This window comes from Vulpes vulpes, chromosome 9 (genome assembly GCF_048418805.1).
Source record: "Vulpes vulpes isolate BD-2025 chromosome 9, VulVul3, whole genome shotgun sequence".
Taxonomy (NCBI): domain Eukaryota; kingdom Metazoa; phylum Chordata; class Mammalia; order Carnivora; family Canidae; genus Vulpes; species Vulpes vulpes.
Window position 1 is genome coordinate 80,327,578 of NC_132788.1, and position 19,572 is coordinate 80,347,149.

At 42.2% G+C, this 19,572-nt stretch overlaps 1 protein-coding gene across 1 annotated transcript; it reads left to right on the forward strand.

The window, feature by feature from the left end:
- The first annotated feature begins 1,020 nt into the window (after positions 1–1,020).
- PSMD6 (proteasome 26S subunit, non-ATPase 6) lies at positions 1,021–14,296 on the forward strand. Its single transcript, XM_025985248.2, has 8 exons — positions 1,021–1,272; positions 1,502–1,707; positions 4,682–4,827; positions 5,082–5,301; positions 5,419–5,527; positions 10,449–10,617; positions 13,890–13,967; positions 14,096–14,296. The coding sequence occupies exons 1-8, from the start codon at positions 1,128–1,130 to the stop codon at positions 14,190–14,192; spliced, it is 1,170 nt and encodes a 389-aa protein (XP_025841033.2). The 5' UTR covers positions 1,021–1,127; the 3' UTR covers positions 14,193–14,296.
- Positions 14,297–19,572: the final 5,276 nt, after the last annotated feature.

Sequence of the window (19,572 nt, forward strand, 5' to 3'; positions counted from 1 at the left end):
GTTTAACATGATGGTGTGCTTGTAATGTTTTTCTGTGTTCTTTATATTATCATTTGAGGTGTCTTCAGAAAGCTTAATTTTACCAAAACAAGTGAATCACAAAATATGTATGGTATGGGGGGGCGCCTGGGTGGCTCAGTCAGTTAAGCATCTGCCCTTGGCTCAGGTCATGATCCGCGGGGCCTGGGATAGAGCCCGGTATGGGGTTCCCTGCTCAGCATGGAGCCTGCTTCTCCTTCTCCCTCCTCCCCCCACCCCCTGCCTTGCACTCTCTCTCAAAGAAATAAAATCAAAAAAAAAAAAAAAAAAAAAAAAAAAAGAAAGAAAGAAAGAAAAAAAAAAAGTGTGGCATAATGCTCACTGCTGGCAAGAATGTGGCAGTCCCAAATGTTTCACTGGCTGTACAAACTGGCTCAACTCTTTTGGAAAACCTTGTGATATTAAATATTTAAAACTCACAAAACGTTCCTAGCATTTGTCTATTAAACCTGCACGGGAATGTATGCATAGGAAAAAAACTGCAGTATCAGATGACCTGTGATGGTCATCTCAGGTTTTTTAAAAAAACATTTTATTTATTTATTTATTCATGAGAGGCACAGAGAGATTGAGAGGCAGAGACACAGGCAGAGGGAGAAGCAGGCTCCTTGCAGGGAGCCTGATGCAGGATTCGAACCCGCGTCTCTGCCAGGATCACGCCCTGGGCTGCAGGCAGGCGCTAAACTGCTGAGCCATCCGGGGATCCCCGATGGTGATGTTTTCAAGAATTTCAAAAGCCTGCCCGCCCCTAGACGTTTATGAGCAGAATGACGGACTAGCTAAGCGTGGAGCGAGGGAGCGGGTCCGGGAGTCGGCCAGAGCCCGGATCCTGGCACCGAGCGAGGGAAAGCCACACGGGGGCACCGGCGCGCAGGCCGGGGCGGGCGGTCCAAGCATGTCCAGCAGGGGGCGCTGCCGGCGGAGGCCCACCCGGGGCCGGCCGGAAGCCGGCCCGGAGGCGGCCGGGCGCCGTCGCGACTCCTCCCGCTTCCGCTTCCGCTGCCGCTGCCGCAGACGCCGCGGCCCCGCGCCGAGCAGCAGGTCGCCGAGCAGCAGGTCGCCGAGCAGCCGTCCGCGCCGCCGCCGCGATGCCGCTGGAGAACCTGGAGGAGGAGGGTCTGCCCAAGAACCCCGACCTGCGCATCGCGCAGCTGCGCTTCCTGCTCAGCCTGCCCGAGCACCGCGGGGACGCGGCCGTGCGCGACGAGCTGATGGCGGCCGTCCGCGACAACAGTGAGGCCCGCGGGAGCGCCGAGTCAGCGGCCTAGGCCTGGGCTGGCCCCGGGGGGGGGGGGCGGCTGGGGGGCGGCTCTGGCCGTGCGGGCCTCCCCGGCGGGCGGTGCCCGGGCTGCCCGGACGGGAGCGGGGAGCCGTGTGCGAGGAGCCCCGGGGAGGGGCGGGGGGGGGGGGGCGCCGGCGCCGCCCGTGGGTAAGTCGGGGCCGCCCTCTCTCTGGCTCTCAGACATGGCTCCCTACTACGAAGCCCTGTGCAAATCCCTCGACTGGCAGCTGGACACGGACCTGCTCAATAAAATGAGGAAGGCCAACGAGGAAGAGTTGAAACGTTTGGACGAGGAGCTGGAAGACGCGGAGAAGAACCTGGGGGAGAGCGAGATCCGGGACGCCATGATGGCCAAGGCCGAGTACCTGTGCCGCATCGGCGACAAGGTGAGTGGCCGTGGCGCGCGTCTCCGTGGGACTGCGCCCGCCAGCGGCGCCTCGCGCGGCACCGGCCTCCAGGGGCGCCTGCTCCCTCCCCTCCCGATCAGGCGCTCGGTCTCTACTAAATAAATAGCGTCTTTTTTTTTTTTTATTAAGATTTTATTTATTTATTCACTAGAGACCCAGAGAGAGAGAGAGAGGCAGGCTCCATGCAGGGAGCCCAACGCAGGACTCGATCCCGGGTCTCCAGGATCACGCCCTGGACTGAAGGCGGCGCTAAACCGCTGAGCCACCCGCGCTGCCCAAATAAATAACATTTTTTTTTAAAGATTTTATTTATTTATTTTATTTTTTTTTTTGTTATTTATTTATAATAGCCACAGAGAGAGAGAGAGAGAGAGGCAGAGACACAGGCAGAGGGAGAAGCAGGCTCCATGCACCGGGAGCCCGACGTGGGATTCGATCCTGGGTCTCCAGGATCGCGCCCTGGGCCAAAGGCAGGCGCCGAACCGCTGCGCCACCCAGGGATCCCCCAAGATTTTATTTATTTATTCATGAGGCAGAGACTACAGGCAGAAGGAGAAGCAGGCTCCATGCAGGGAGCCAGATGCGGGACTCTATGCGGGTCTCCAGGATCAAACCCCGGGCGGAAGGCAGACTCTTAACCACTGAGTCACCCAGGCTGCCAAATAAATGACATCTTTTTTACTCAGAGAGAGAGAGAGAGGCAGACACATAGGCAGAGGGAAAAGCTGGCTCCATGCAGGGAGCCAGATGTGGGACTCGATCACGGGTCTCCAGGATCACGCCCTGGGCTCAACCGCTGAGCCACCAGGCGTCCCCAATAAATAACATCTTTAAGAAAAAATTTATTTAAAAAAAATTTTAAAAATTGCCTTCTTTTTAAAAAATAATTACAGAGGTAATGTGCTCACCTGGCCTAATGCAGCAGCACAAAAATGAGTGACGAAAAAGTCGGTTTTCTTGCTACTCCCACCCCCCCCCCCCCCCCCTTTCTGGCCAGGTGTGTGTGTTCTGTGCTGTGTCCACGCCAGTAAGACCTTAAGGGCACTTGCAGAGATTTTTGTTGGTTTCCTGCTGTTACAAAGGTGGGATCATTCTCAGTGGTGCACACTTTTCTCACCTTGGTGGGAAGCATTGCTTCTGTTGAATTTGAAGAATTTTTTCTACTAGTAATAGTCTCATTATAAGAAACTGAACATTACAGATAATGCTGAAGTTCTACTTGATTTTTATTTTCTAGCACCTCAAGGTAACCTTTTAGTTTTATTGTACATTTACAAGCACATAAATTAGGTAGTATTGTGTTTTTAAAAATTGTTTTTAGGGGCAGCCAGCTGGCTTGGTCAGAGGAGCTTGTGACCCCTTGGTCTTGGAGTCATGGCTGTGAGCCCTATGTGGATATTACTTTAAAAAAAAAAACAAACAAACACCAAAAAAGTTTTGTTCTTTTTATTTTTTTTATTTTATTTATTTATTTATTTATTTATTTTTTTTAGTTTTGTTCTTTTTAAAGTGAGACCATACTGTACTTATATGGTCCCATTTACTTTTTCATGCAGCATTGTATCAGGATCTTTCCACGTTAATGTACATAAATCTTGCTGATTCTGGTTAACTGCTAGCTAGTAGTCTGTTGTAGGGCTGTGCCAGTTTGCTTACCTCTTCAGCTGTTGATGGACACGTAGGTTTTTCAGCTGTATTTGCTTGTACAAGACACTTCTGTAGAAATTTGATTGAATGTGTCTCCTGGGAGATAAATGCTAATGTTCTCTAGGGTATATTCTGGGAAATTCAATTGGTGGGACAAGGTTATGATCTCAGGTTGGTGAGATTGAGCCCCACAACCCCACGACTCACTTTGCACTCAGTGGGGACTCAGCTTGAGGATTCTCTCTCTCTCCTATATATATATATATATTCTTGCAAATGAATGAATAAATCTTAAAAAGAAAACAGCTACTAGTTTGTGTGGTTTTCTTGGATTTGAGGAATTTCAACAAGGACATGCTTGAGTCAGCATTAGGAGTTATAAATTGGTGATGTGCCCATGTCATTTTCCATGTTTATTAAGTTGCATTTTTCTAAAAAGAAGAGCTTTCTTTTTTTATTCCCGTTTACTCTCATCTGAGATATATTATTTACTGTTATCTAATGGATTTTTATCATTCACTGTGTTACCACTGATCACAGTCATTATACTCTTTTATGGTGCTCATCTTGTTACAGGCGTGTTAGTGGGAGCTCCTTCAAGAAGGCTTCTTTGTTGGACATCTCCTTGGTCTTATTTTCTCATACAGCTGGCTACTATAGGCTCACCTGTTATTTTTACTCTCCAAACCTGGAATAATCCATTTCTCCAAGGATCCTTGGTTTTAGTGTGTGGGGGGAGGTGTATTTAGAAACGAAGATCTGTGTGCCACCTGTGCCCATTACTGTCTTGCAAGTCCATATTACTTATGAGGTGTAACTTCTATAAAACAAACCCAGACGCATACTAAGAAGTATTACATAGTCAAATGATTTTATTCATGTTTGTGTTTTTTAAAGCAATAGGAACATTTTATTCTACATACTTTGACAGACCAGTGTGTTTAAATCCTCCTTTGTATTCTCATAGTCAGTGACTAAGAGAAAAAAATGCTGAATATGTGGAAGAAAGAATGTTGAAACAATTATGAATAGATTGTGAATGTTTTTCGTATATTATTTTTTAAGAATGTTAAGTGTATGCTTAGGTATGTCTGATGTATTTTTTATATTTTATACAAGTGGAGAGAAAAGTATAATGAATCCCCATGCAGTGGTTACCTGCTTCCACAGTTATCAGTTCATGGGTAACTTATTTTATCCCTACTCCTACGTTTTCCCTGTATCTCTTCCTAAGAGAATTCCAGACAGCTGATAGTGTTTGAAACTTTTAACCTTTTCTCACCCGTTGCCTTGGTTCTCTTGACAGGATGGTGCTCTGACAGCCTTTCGCAAGACATATGACAAAACTGTGGCTCTGGGTCACCGTCTGGATATTGTGTTCTATCTTCTTAGGATTGGATTATTTTATATGGACAATGATCTCATCACACGAAACACAGAAAAGGCCAAAAGGTATTTTTTAATGATGGCGATATATTCCCTATAAATTACACTAAAAAAAAAAAAAGAAACCAACGTAAGAAATTGGCTTGTTTTATTTACAACTAGTAAATTAGGTCAGATAATTGATGTGCTTATTTAGTAAAATATTTTCTTTAAATATTTCCTTGTAGCTCAAGTTGTTTTCTGTTTGAAAATAACACAAAACTTTTAAAAAGTGGCTTTGTCAGTTTCTAGATTGTGACCTTACTATTTTTTATTTATAGCTTAATAGAGGAAGGAGGAGATTGGGACAGGAGAAACCGCCTAAAAGTTTATCAAGGTCTTTATTGTGTGGCTATTCGTGATTTCAAACAGGCAGCTGAACTCTTCCTTGACACAGTTTCAACATTCACATCCTATGAACTTATGGATTATAAGACCTTTGTGACTTACACGGTCTATGTCAGCATGATTGCTTTAGAAAGACCAGATCTCAGGGAAAAGGTAATGACTAAATCTTTAATATTTCTATTTAGAAATTACTCTATGCTTTTCTAACCTAAATAAACATGAAAGTGTACATTTGGGGTTTTTGTTTGTTTGTTTGTTTTTTATTTGTAGGTGATTAAAGGAGCCGAGATCCTTGAGGTGCTGCACAGCCTTCCAGCGGTCCGGCAATACCTATTTTCACTCTATGAGTGTCGTTACTCTGTTTTCTTCCAGTCTTTAGGTAAGGATAGAGCTGCTCATTTGAGTGATCTGTCTTGTCTTAATTCTGATCCTGTATGCAGATAACAAAGATGTCTCTTCACATCTGTGACAAATATACTCTGCAAGTCTTTGCTGCAGGTCTTTGGTTAGTGTGGCTAAATGTTTTGCCCCCCCCCCCCCCCCCTTTTTTAGAAGAGGGGCTTAGCGGGGATCCCTGGGGTGGCTCAGAGGTTTAGTGCCTGCCTTCGGCCGACAGTGTGATTCTGGAGTCCAGGATCGAATCCCACATCAGGCTCCCTGCTGGAGCGTGCTTCTCCCTCTGCCTAGGTCTCTGCCTCTCTCTCTCTGGGTTTCTCATGAATGAATAAAATCTTAAAAAAGAAGAGGGGGTTAGCAGACTGTGACTTGTTTTTATATGGCCCAAGAGGTAAGATTGATGTTTACACTGTTAAAGGTTTATTTAAAAAAATATTTTTTCTAAGATTTTTTTATTTTAGTGAGCAGGGGGAGGGGCAGAAGGAGAGGGAGATAGAGAATCTCAAGCAGCCTCCACAATGAATGTGGAGGCAGATATGGGACTCGATCTCAGGACCCTGAGATCATGACTTGAGCAGAAACAAAGAGACCTTAACCAACTGAGCCAACCAAGCACCCTCGTGCATATTCTGTTTTTAAGCAGGTTTTTGCCTGTGTTTAAGGAGTGCTTACTCCATGCATAAAAGGCTGCTTCATGAGAATTCATACTATCCCTCTGCATGTGGGAAGAAGGCCCTTTAGGCATGATGAGTCACCTGCTTGGCCTCATCTCATATTTATACACAGGTGCATTTGCACATGAGATCATATTGCAGAATTATTGTTCATCCTTTTTTATGCTTGCTGCTTGCCTGGTCATTACTCTGCTCAGATGTGGGGCTCTTACCTTCTTCCTTCAGTCAGAATGAATCCCTTCCCTGCATTCCTGGGGAGCTTTTATTTTATGCCCCCCCCCCCTTTTTATTGAGATATAAATTACATAAAGTTCGCCGGTTTCAAGTGTAAAATTTGGTGGCCTTATTATCTTGATGAGGTTGTGCAGTCATCATCACTAATTCCTGAACATATTCACTGCAAAAAGGAAATCTGTACCCATTGAGCAGTCAGTTCCCATTCCTCCCCCAGCTACCACTGGTCTATCTCCATGGATTTGCATCTTCTTACTCTGACAACGGATATGAATGGCATCATATCTTTGTGGCATTTTGTGCCTGGTTTCTTTTCCCTAACACTTCCATGGGTCCTCTGTTGTGGCATGTATTAGTGCTCCATATAGTTTTTACAGATGATGCTCCATTGTATGGATATACCACATTTTTTTTTTTTTTAAGATTTATTTATTCATGAGACACACAGTGAGAGGCAGAGACACAGGCAGAGGAAGAAGTAGGCTCCATGCAGGGAGCCGGACACGGAACTCGATCTCGGGTCTCCAGGATCAGGCCCTGGGCCGAAGGCGGTGTTAAACTGCTGAGCTACCCGGGCTGCTCAATACACCGACATTTTAAAAATCCCTTTATCCATTGATGCATATCTGGGTTGTCTCCCCTTTCTCGCTGTATAGAACACTTGTGTACTTTTTGTGTAGACCTATGGTTTCAGTTCTCTTGGGTGTGTATATATTTAGTAGTGGAGCTGCTGGGTCATATGGTAACGCTTCGATTAACTTTTTGAGGAACTGCTAACCTGTTTTCCAAAGCAGTTACACCCCACCAGCAATGTGTGTGTTTGTCTTCTCACATCCCGTGCTTGTTGTGTCTTTGATTATAGGCATCTTGGTGGGTGTGAAGTGGTATCTGGTGGTTTTGATTGACATTTCTCTGACTCATCTCTATGATGTTGAACTTCCTTTGTGTGCTTTTTGGTCAAATGCCCCATTTTTAAAATAGTACATTATTTTGTGATTCTGTCTTAACAGTTTGTCCCTTCTCCTAACTGGTATTGGGAGCAGAATTTTTTTTTTTTTTAAATCTTCATAACGAACTTGACACTAGCTCATTGCCTGTATATTATTGAGTGCTTGTGCAAATCTGTTGTATTAATTACATAATTTAAAACTGAGGGGAAAAATGGTATCCTTGTATATGAAATTCATGGCTTTGGGAAACCTTTGAATTGTTAAGGTATTAACCTCTTCCTACTCTTCCCACTTCTGATAGCAATCTTTTATTTGAACACGATGGATGAAATTTTTCTCTCTACCAAATTTATGTTTCTCAGAAATTTTAAATGCAGAAGACAGGATAGTTATATTTTCTTTTATGACAGAGTCATCATTATTCATATCATTTATTCCCTCTAGTGTAGGGAGACCTGTAGGGTTTGCTTCCCTTTTTTTTTTTTTTTTTGGTTTACTTCCTTTTGTAAGCCTTTTTCCTTCCCCAAATAGTTGTAGTATGTGTACTTTAATATATTTCATTTGAAAAAGGAAACTGCATCCTTTCCTAGGTAAAACCCGATTGCTTTGAAAATTAAAAATAAATTGAAAAAGTCCTGCTCCCAGATCTACAACACGTTTGCTCACAGAATTCTTCCAGAGATAACCATTTTGAAATTTTGTTACGTATTTTTCAACCTTTTGTTCATTTAAACGTGCTTTAAGAAATGGAAAACAATATACCAAAAAACCCAAGGTTATATGTACACATGGAAAAATTTTACCCAGTGTCCTATAAAGACGACAAAAGCTCTTTGCTAACTAGTGATTGCCAGGGTTCTTTTCTCTAAAGGTGACTCCCACTATCAAGTTTCAAGCGTGTCCTTCAGGGACATTTGTATCCGGAGATACAAGCATGTAACAACATTAAACATATGTGGGTGTATTTTACATGCTGTTTTCCAGGTAGCTTTTCTCTCTTCATAATATGCAAATATCGTTTCATGACTCTATAAAAATAGTCATTGAGTCAGTAAGTATTTTTAAGTAGCTGTCATGTATCAGACACTGTGTATGTAGTGGCAGATCAAACAGGTGGAGCTCCTTGGAGCTTCTAGTTATCCTTTTAAAAGACCTTCTACTATTTCAGTGTGTTGGATGTGCCAGAATTTAGACTTTATTGCTAAAAAAATCTGTTGTTTATTTTTCTCCTTTGTGAGCAACTTTGTTTTGAACATTTTCTTACAATTCATCTTTTCTACTTCCACTTACTTCCTTAGGAAAACCAAGAAGGTGAATTTTACAAAGTGTAAATACATTACATCTTGATCACCGTTGCCCTCCAGAAATATTGTGCTAATTTACATTTGCACAATTTTTTAATTGAAGTGTCAGCTTTGGGTGTACAACACAGCAATTTGATGTTTATATATGTTATAAAATGATTATCTTATAACCTAGTTACCGTCACCATACAAAGATCATACCTTACTGACTATATTCCGTATTGTATAATACATCCCGTGATTTATTTTTATGTATGGTTCCAGTTTCTCTCAATTTACATCAGTTCTTTTTAAAGATTTTATTTTTAAGTAATCTCTACACACAATGTGGGACTCAAACTCATGACCTTAGGATCAATAATCACCTGCTCCTCTGACTGAGCCAGGCACCCTTCAATTTACATCATTTGAAGAGAGCCTTTCCCCTACCAATCTGAGAGGAGAATAATAATATTTTACTCATTTCTTGCTTGTTTCCAAGGATAGTTTTTATTGAGTCTTTTTTTAATGGCACATAAGTGATAGAAGAGTTTTATGTTCGGCTTATGAATGTGACATCCTGACCATGACCAAGAAACATTTTTCTTCCCATTCTCTCCCATAGGTTTTCTTGCTTTTTTTTTTTTTTTTTCCAGTTTACTGAGATCTGACAGATAACATTGTAGAAGTTTAAGCTGTACAGCATAATGACTTGATATTTATGTATTTCTTTTATCATTTGTGAGAAGGAGCATCATCTCATTTTTAAGGCCATCAGTTTCCATGTTGCTAAACCATGTGTTTCCTTACTTGTCTTACGTCTTTTGATGTTGACCAACCTCTGCATCTTGCCACAACTTCATTCTCTTGAACAGTAACACACCCTTGTTTTCCCAGACATAACACATCATCCTTTGTTGTGACTGCCTCAGACTTGGTCATTGCCCTTGTCACCATCTTCATTTTGTCTTCAAATACAACTGGATGGCAGTGATTACTACATTCATGTCTCCAGCCCCAAACTTTCTAGTGAGTGCCACACTAATGCCTAAATGTTTCCTTGGTATCTTCATTGGATGTCTGATAGGTGAATCCACTTTATCACTGAAATCTCCCTTGCCCTCTCTAAGTAAAAAGTCTCCAAAACCAGAAAACAAAACAAAAATTCTTCTCCAGGGATTTGCTTCTTGTTAAAGCCAGAAACACAAGTATATTTTTTATCTTGCTCAACCTTCCACATCCCTGTAGCTATCCCCTTGCTGCATTATACTGTATCTGTCATCTTTTTTCTTCTGGGGCTGAGCCTGGCTCTTACTGACTTGAGACTTTACAGTATTTGCTTTGCTCTGTACCTCCTGCTGTTTGGCTCCTCAGAGATCTTCCCTATCCAGTCCAGTCCAGGGGAAGGCCTCCTCCTGGTCCTCATGTTACTCTTTTATTTCCTATGTAGAAATTTGTTACTAAGAGTATCTTGTTTATTCATTTATCTCTGCTCTTTGAAATTTAGTTTCTGTGGCAGCAGTGATCTTGTCTTTTGGCTTACTGCCATATCCTATTAAGAGCAATGATACATAGTAGTTATTTAGTAAAGTAATTTGTATTTCTGTGGATTGCTCATCAGTATCCTCTGAGTTTTACCATTCAGGTAAAATTCTAAGTGATTCTAGTGATTTCTAAGAGCTGTCTGTAAACAAGGCTGTTAATTCTTACATTATAAATATGTTCTCCACCTTATCCCTTATAATTTGTCATCTTCATTGCAGCTATTGTGGAACAGGAAATGAAAAAGGACTGGCTTTTTGCTCCTCATTATCGATACTACGTAAGAGAAATGAGGATCCATGCATATAGCCAGCTGCTGGAATCATATAGGTCACTGACTCTTGGCTATATGGCAGAAGCCTTTGGTGTTGGCGTGGAATTCATCGATCAGTAAGTTTAAATAATATTACGTTAATATATTATTAGAACAATCATTTGTCATCTCTGCCTTCATGATGTGCCCCCTTTTATTGACAGATGGGGAAACCGAGTTGTAGAATGGTTAAGTGATTTTACAAAAGGGCATCAAGTGAGTTAACACAATAGTGTTCTGTCCCTTTTTTCTGGACTGCACCGCTGCCATGGTAAAGAGTCCTAAGGTCATATTTTCTCTGGTAAGGCTTTCATTGGTTTTGGTTGCTGCTGCAGTTCTGGTCACATTATTTGTTAAAGATGGGACTTTTAGCCTTTAATCAGTGATTCATTAAATACTAATCCATTACTGTATGGTTGGCATTGTTTTAGGTTCCTGTTGTCATGGTCTTTATTATTTTTTTTTTTAATTTTTTATTTATTTATGATAGTCACAGAGAGAGAGAGAGAGAGAGGCAGAGACACAGGCGGAGGGAGAAGCAGGCTCCATGCACCGGGAGCCTGATGTGGGATTCGATCCCGGGTCTCCAGGATCGCGCCCTGGGCCAAAGGCAGGCGCCAAACCGCTGCGCCACCCAGGGATCCCTGTCATGGTCTTTAATATTTGATAGTCTTTATATGGGGATAGTTAGCAACTAAACAAATATATAAGGTAATTTTGGATAGAAATGAATCTCTGGAGATTATAAAATGAAATCGAAAGATACATGGCTGCAGTGTAGTGGTAGCGGCTGGAGAAGGACAGTTGTGGGAAAGTCAGGCAGTTGTATATTTGTGCAGGGCCTGGTAGGCCATGGAGCTTGGGTTTTAATCTAGGTCCTTTGGAAAGCCACTGAAGGATTTTAAGCATGAGTGATATTATTTCATGCTGTATCTTTACAGATTGTAAGGGGGCAGGGGGATTAGTTGGGCTGTTCAGTACAGTAGCTGATGGAGGAGATACCATGGTGGCTTCTAGGGTGGTGGCAGTGCAGTGTGGGAGAAGTACATATTCAGAATATGTGCAGTTAAATTTTGTTGTAACCAAAAAAGAAGCTGTGGCCAGATTATCATAGTTCAGAATGAGCATACCTCGGAGTCATTGAATTGGACTGAAGTGCCAGAGAAATAGATATATCCACAGATGCCGCCTTGTGGGCCTTTAGACCAGATGTTGTTGCATTCTTAAGGTTTCTGTAAGAGGCTAAAGAAAAAATTGCTTTTCCAATGGAAGAAGTGGCACAAATAAATATAGGACCATGTTTTTGAAACGAGTAGTCTAGTTGTACTGGATGGTGTGTGTCACGGTATATACAGGAACTGAGACAAGCAGTGTTTTAAATGCCAGGCTAAGGAGTTAAGCAACTTGTGTAGAGTCTCGTCGAAAGCCTCAAGTCTGGTGAGGCTAGGCATGGGCAGCAGCATTTGTGCTGTCAGCATCCGTATACCCACAGTCAGGCTCTTAGAGTGGGATGGGTGTCGTCCTACTAATCTCAGCAGAGGGCATTCTTGCATCAGAGTTTGTCTCTAGAAGCTTGTTTGGAAGTCAGAGCCCTTTCAGAGGTTTCCCCATCTTAGGTTTGGGTGGGATTAGGAAGGCTCCTGGTGGTTAAATCTTGTCTGATTCTCTCTGAACCTCAGCCCCAGAATAATAGTTGCAAATGAGTTAGCAGCTCCCTGTGGAGATGGAACTATTTAAGTGACAGGAAAATGAACACAAGTTTAGAAAGCCACTCAGTATATAACTCAAAAACAGTTGAAAATTGGATCCAGATACATTTTGATGGAGAATATAACTATGTTTTAAGTGTTTGCTAGTTTAGGATGACTTCTAGCTTAAAATCTTCCAAAAGCATAACTTTTTTGTCTTTTAAGATTTTTGAAACTCATAACCAGATATCCCAAAATTATACATACCCTTGCTAAAAACATTTAATGCTTTTTCATTCTTTAAGTAATAAGAATTAGTTCCTTTTCATAGAATTTTTTTTTCATTGACACAGCTAGTACAGAAGGCGTAGTGGGTCATTCACCACTGACTACCAGGGGCAATTAGTTATGATACTTGATATTTCTAAAGCACAAATCTAAGTAACACACTTTCTCATCCAATGATATTTGTCTCTGACCTTCAACACTGTACAGTGGGATTTCCTTACAGCTCGAAGTTTTAGTGAAATTGATCTTTTTTGTGTATGTACTTTTTTTTTTTTTTTTTATGATAGTCACAGAGAGAGAGGCAGAGGGAGAAGCAGGCTCCATGCACCGGGAGCCCGACGTGGGATTTGATCCCGGGTCTCCAGGATCGCACCCTGGGCCAAAGGCAGGCGCTGCCTGTTACTATCTGGGAGAGTAGTGATTTTTATGTTAAAGGCATAATCTTTCCATTTAATCTCTTTGGTAGCATCATAAAGTCTTCATACAGTTTTTAAAAATATTTTATGTATTCATGAGAGAGAGAAAGAGACAGGAGCAGGCTCCATGCAGGGAGCCCAACGTGAGACTTGATCCCGGGTCTCCAGGATCCCGCCCTGGGCTGAAGGCCGCTGAGCCATCTGGGCTGCCCTTCATACAGCTTTTGTTCCTTTTTCCTCGTTGGCAGACCATCCTTGATAGTGAGTCAGTGTTTATGTGTGAGGTTTGAGTCATAACTACATAGATATTCAGAAATATCTTTGTCACAACAGACTAATACTGGCTGTGCATTCCTGATCCTTATTTATTGGGGCTTATTCTTTATTTTTAAAGATTTTATTCATGAGAGACACAGGCAGAGGGAGAAGCAGGCTCCATGCAGGGAGCCTGACGTGGGACCCGATCCAGAGTTTCTAGGATCACACCCTGGGCTGAAGGCAGGTGCTAAACCGCTGAGCCACCCAGGCATCCCCTTATTCTTCAGTCTTAAAGTAATTTGGAAGCTTTTTTTCCTTCCATGTTCTGAAGGATTTTGAACTCCTATCATGAGGTGACCCCCCCACACACACACTCAAGATATCTTATTTTTCTGCCTCCAAGTTTTTCTCTGAAGCTCTAAAGATGTGCTTATGAATGATTTCATTCTTTGACACCTACACTCAGTATGAATTTGCTGCTTTTTCCAGTAAGTGATTTTAATCTCTTGGGATGATCCCACAGATCCTGCAGTGTGCCAGCAAAGATCTTCTCAGCTGCTGCATAGTCAAGAGTGCAGGCTGGAAGCCAGCTAAATGGTTACCTTGAGAGAGTGGAAGCATGTATTTAGTGCACTATGTTTTTTAAGAATTTTGTATAAGGCTCACGCTAATGTCCTTTTCCCCTCCTCTTAATTATAGGGAGCTCTCCAGATTTATTGCTGCAGGGAGACTACACTGCAAAATAGATAAAGTTAATGAAATAGTGGAGACCAACAGGTACTGCTAAGTTTGTGTGTCATTTGTGTGTTAGAATATTAAGTGTTGTCTTTTAAAAGTAGGTCAGTTCTTGTTATGGAATAATGTGACTGGTAAATAATTCATTTTTTTCTTGTATTTATTTATAGACCCGATAGCAAGAACTGGCAGTACCAAGAAACTATCAAGAAAGGAGATCTTCTACTAAACAGAGTTCAAAAACTTTCCAGAGTAATTAATATGTAAAACCATGTAAATGAGGGATTTCCTTTAGAGATAACTATTTGGAATTTTTAGAGCTTACTTTACCCAGTTCAGCTGAATAAATACTGCATTGTTGTTTCTTTCAATTTACTTTTTTCTTATTAATATATATATACACCTTTTAAAGATGGGGTCCAGAAATATTAAAATAATGTCACTTTTATGTCATTTGAACATCTCTGGCTTACTCAGAGACTGTAGTGCCTGGGTTCAAATCTCTTGAATTTTAGAAGTATAGTAGTCCATAACTAAACACAGTGTCTCCCACTTAGTACACAACAGACAGGACAAATAAAATGGAGGCTCACATAACCCTGGATTCCAGAATCTACCGGAAAAAAAAAAAAACCCTATGTCAATAGTAGCAGTGGGATCTTTTTTCCCCAACAAACAACCACAGTAAGAGAAACAAAGTTGTTCCTTGTTTTTCTCTTAAGTGTAAGCTCAGTGAGTCAAATGGAAATAAGTGCTAGGAAAAAAATCTAAAACCAGATAAAGGAGACAGTGAAGTAGGGTGTGATGGGTTGTCACAGAAGGTCTCTGCAAAGGTGACATTTAGAAGGAGAACCTGCAAATATCTGGGAGAAGGAGAGAAAGTCACTGCAGGTCTTAAGCAGAGGAAAGGCCTGATTTGACTTACCTTTTTAAGTGTCACTGGCTGCAGGAGATGCCTGATACTGGTGTCATGGACCCGGGAGGCAGCTGGGTTTGCTGCAAGATTAGAATGGGGGAGAGGGTGAGAAAAAGTCTGGGATGATCCCAGGCTTTTGGATCCTGACTGATACAGAAGTTTTGGTGGAGCTGAGTTAGAATGGGAAATGGCATTTTTACTGTAGAAGGAAGGGGAGAGAAGTATGCTCTTTTTAGATTACATGGTGTTTTAGTTATATGCTGATTGGAATCATTTGTTAACATCAGAGAAGAAAATCTCTTAGTCCGTGGAAAATAATTCAACATTCATTCATGACAAGCCTACGTAGATTAGAAATAAGGCTAGGAAATCAAAGCACGATTGCCAAGGACACCCTTAATGGCAGTGTGTTGGCAGGATTACCTCAACTATCCTCAGAATGGTACTGCAGGAGGGGCTGTGGGATGACCTGCCAAGGAAAGCAACGTTCCTGGAGCTGTGCACTGAGAGGTTTCCTGCAGGCGCGGAAAGTGCTGCATATGCCTTAAGCATTTAGGAACATCCACTTACGCATTTCCAAAACTGCTTATGTATTAAAAACTTTAACAATGATCCATTATAATTTCTTAAAGAAAATGACTATAAGGACTCTACAGACTTGTGATCCTAAAAATCTGGGCAATTTGTTAAATCCAAGTCATTGAGAACTCTTTGTTTGTGTTCCTTGTGTCCATTTAAAAATTACAAGAGTTGTTCCTAGCAAATTGACTCATTGTAGTTCACACTAAAGGGAAAAAAGTAGGAGTGAAATGTCAGTTTCTTAAAACAGGCTTTTCCCTGGACTCCCACCTCTAAGACCATTGGGACCGATGCAGTCACAGAGCAATTCTGGCTTTTCATTCAAGGCTTAGGCTTACTCTTGGTTTAGACAGGAAATTCTCAAAACTCTCCCCTGGGTTGCTTAAAATGTACTTGATTTTATTTTTCTTTCACTATTTCAGCCCAACTGCCTTAAATTAATAGGTGAAGATGACAGGTAAGAAGCTAAAAGAAACAAGTGCTATCCATTCCCAGTGCATGACAGGAAAACTGAAAACTCAGGAGTTGATAAAGATCTAGTAGAATAAAATACAAAGGAAACTACAGTTTTGAGGTGAGGGAGTCACATTTTTTGCCTTTTTCTGAAAAATAAGCTAACTGCAAAAAAAATTGGAGATTTTTCAGAAATTGAAAAAAGGTGGTTTGCTTTGTGGCTCCACCTGGCATGGATAGCTACTGTCAACATTTTGATGCTCTCCACATTTAATCCTAGGCATATGTAGTTTTTAATACAAAACTGGAGTCTGTTACACATTGTTAATAAGTTATTCTATGTAATCACAAATCCCAGGGGAACACTGTTAACTTCAAAGTATCAGTTTGGAGGTGAAAATAAAGTTAGAATCCAACATAGGCTTTTTAAATGAGGCCATATGGAATGGGGGACATAGCACTTACACTAAAGCTAGAAAAACCAAATTTTGGTCCCAGCTCTCCCCACACCTGCTGCCTGATGCTGGGAGAAATGAGGCTTATGCAATTAGTTCGCCTTTGTGGAAACACTACTAAAGCACTACACACGAAAGCAGTATACCACAGCATGTATGTCTTAGCACACTGAATGTTAGTAGAAAAGTTCCTGTCACATGACGCACATGACGAATAAATTGGGCCACCTCAGCCAGCTTGTATAGGATAAGCTGAAAATTTGAGGTTTTTTGTATTTGATCTGGAGATTAAACTGAGGTTTTTTTTTTTTTTTTTGAAGATTATTTATTCATAGAGACACACACAGAGAGAGACAGAGGCAGAGACACAGGCAAGGCAGAGGGAGAAGCAGGCTCCATGCAGGGAGCCCGATGTGGGATCATGCCCCAGGCTGCAGGTGGCGCTAAACCGCTGCGCCACTGGGGCTGCCCTAAACTGAGGTTTTTAACAAATACACGTTCATTACATAATTATGGAATGCTGTCTGCTTTATGGACGGGTAGAGTATTTTAAACCCGATAAAAGCCTTGTCAGAAATTTTAGGTCCAGGCCCATGGTTCCCACAGGTGGGGATCAAAAAGCTCAAAAAACCAAAGCCAGGATGGCGAACGATGCCTCCTAAGGACACAAAGTTGCATAGTGGTTGCCTACAAGCCCTCCCTTCCCCCAGTTAGTTTTCAAGATAAACACTCATTTTTGGTCATCATCTGAAAACTAAAAATCAGCTATCCAGCTTCTGTGGAATAAGGGACGGATTAGGCTGACTCTGGGCCCAATTTCCCAGTCATGCTGCTGGACTGGCGTGTACGCTGCAACACAGCCTGCTGACCCCAGGGGCATTGGAGCTTCTAGTTTCTGCATCACCACCCCCGTGCCCCCATGGTGTACACGGTTTATGATTGAACACATTTAGTCCTTCAGTAATCTGACCAAAGCACTGGTATTAACTGATCAGCAGGTTACTGATAATTAGTAAATTGCGTAGCTTTGAATTAATCCTTGGTGTTTTTAACCTGTATTCTAAAGAGGATTAATAGGCTGATAATTGGAATACTAGGTTTCCATGATTAGGAGAGAGAAAGGAGGGGAACTCAATCTCCCACTTTCCTGATGCTGTACAAATTACAAATTGTAGCAAAGCTGCCACCTCCACAATGGCAATGGGGGAATAAAGTTCAATCTCTGTCTGGAAAAAAATGTGAAAACCTTGATTAAGCACTAACGTGGGTTTCAAAGGTAGAAAACCACAGGTCTGCATTATTCTTGTGTTTCTGAAGGCCTATAAAAGATACTAAGAATGGTAGCACTTTGGTCCAGCCACCATAACCTTGAAATACACGGTCAAGGGGGAGGGTTACCTTTTGTCATTCAGAAAACTTTGCAATAGTTTTCCCTGTACAGACTAGTGGTGAGAAGTAAAAGGGACAACCTGCCAAGGAATGATCTGCCTCAGCGTAGCTGCTACACCCTGAGACTGCCTCAGGGAAGTGACCACTGTAGTCAAGACCGCCAGTAGGTGGCGTCCTGACAACTTTAGCAACCCCCTTCGGGTTCACCAGTGTCCAGGCTGATGAAACACTTGGGTTTTGAGGACTCTGCATTTCTTGACGTCCTCCTCTGGCTTAGAGGCTCTTCATTCATATAGACCTCAGGAACTTGGAGCCAACGCTAAGTCCATGGTTTCCCACTCGGCTGCTCTCTCCTGACCATGGGCTTTCCACCCTCATTCAAAATGCTTTCTCTTTGAAGCTGCTCACCACCCACCTATACCACCAACTCACTGTGTTCACTGCCCTCAGACCTCCAAGCTGCTCTATCCTACTCACACCAGACCCAGCAGCTGGCTCTGTTTTCCTCTCAACACCAACTACTTTGGAACTGGCAACCTACACAGTCAGATCCTCGCCTCGCAGTTTCTTAGCCCGAACTTCAGTGCTCTTTTCCCCCAGACCACTTCTACCCTCTGCTGTGGTCTCACCCAGGACCCAGGAATCCCAAACACCTCTGAACAGCTGCTGTTTCCCGAACTGTCCCTAGAAGTGCTATGCCACTAGCATAACTCTGTAACCCGGATCCACCTCTGTCAGCCTCTCTTCCATTACCAGCCATATTGAATTGAACATGGACTTAGCTCTGTGACCAGGATTAAATCACTTAACTTGTCTCACCTACACAGACAAGTTACCTGGTAGGAAGACTTAAGACTTATCAAGAGGGCAATTACAAATAAATGTTTTGAGAACATCTGCAAGGATTCACTACATGGCAGCTTCTAGTCCTATTCCCTGAATTCCCCAATCAAGGCCATCATCAATGACTTAGCCATACCCTCAGATGTTTTCATTCCTTGGCAAGCTCCCTGCCCAAGTTCTAACTTTTCCACTCAACTAATACCTATTGTTCCAATTATCCTGGAGAAAGATGCAGGAGGAAAAACAAAAAACAAAAACATTACCTGAGTGGGTTGGTAAGGTTAATTACAACGGAGTCAACTGTCTAAACTTCTAACCAAATCTCTTCATTTCAACCTCATCTTCTTTCTTCACCAAAAATACGCTGCCTCTCCAGGGTTTCATCTTGGGATTTCTTCTTTCCCTGGGCCACTTTAGGTTTGTGATGTCCTGGACATGAAAAATAAAATGTGGTGTGTCTGTGGCAGAGAGAATCCATACTCCTTTCATGCGGTTCTCAGAATCTGTGAAAGAAAGAAAGAAAAAAAAAAAAAGATGAAGAACCACTGATCTGACAGACGTGAATTCACAGCCCGGCAATGCTACCAGTAGTTGTGGAACCGTAGGCAAGACACTTCACTTCTTAGATGTTCCCCATCAACAGGGCTGTGATAGCAAATGCCTACCTGTAGGGGCTGTGAGAGATCACGTCTGCGAAATGCTTCAGTGAGCATTTTAAGCATCCAACTAGATGGGCATTATTTTAATAAAATAATAAGCCAAATCTAATAGTTACCTATTTTCCCTAAGTAATAAGCTCATGCTCCCATGACCTCCCTTACCACCTAAGAATGAAAGACAACCCTTCTTCTACAGCGCACACCTTTCTCTTAAGCTCCATCCAGACTGTACATAGAGCCACTGGATACTAAATCTGAGTTTCCCAGTGGCTACTCAAGTTCATCATTGTAGGTTTTTCCTCCTTTGTCGTATATCATATATATAGGGCTCATCAACCAGCTCGGTATTATCT

What these genes read in the sequence shown, in the direction of transcription:
- PSMD6 (XM_025985248.2), top strand. Translation starts at nt 1,128, where the DNA reads ATGCCGCTGGAGAACCTGGAGGAGGAGGGTCTGCCCAAGAACCCCGAC. An exon ending in TGTGCCGCATCGGCGACAAG is followed by an intron (nt 1,708 to 4,681) that starts GTGAGTGGCCGT and finishes TTCTCTTGACAG; the next exon opens with GATGGTGCTCTGACAGCCTT. An exon ending in GACCAGATCTCAGGGAAAAG is followed by an intron (nt 5,302 to 5,418) that starts GTAATGACTAAA and finishes TTTTATTTGTAG; the next exon opens with GTGATTAAAGGAGCCGAGAT.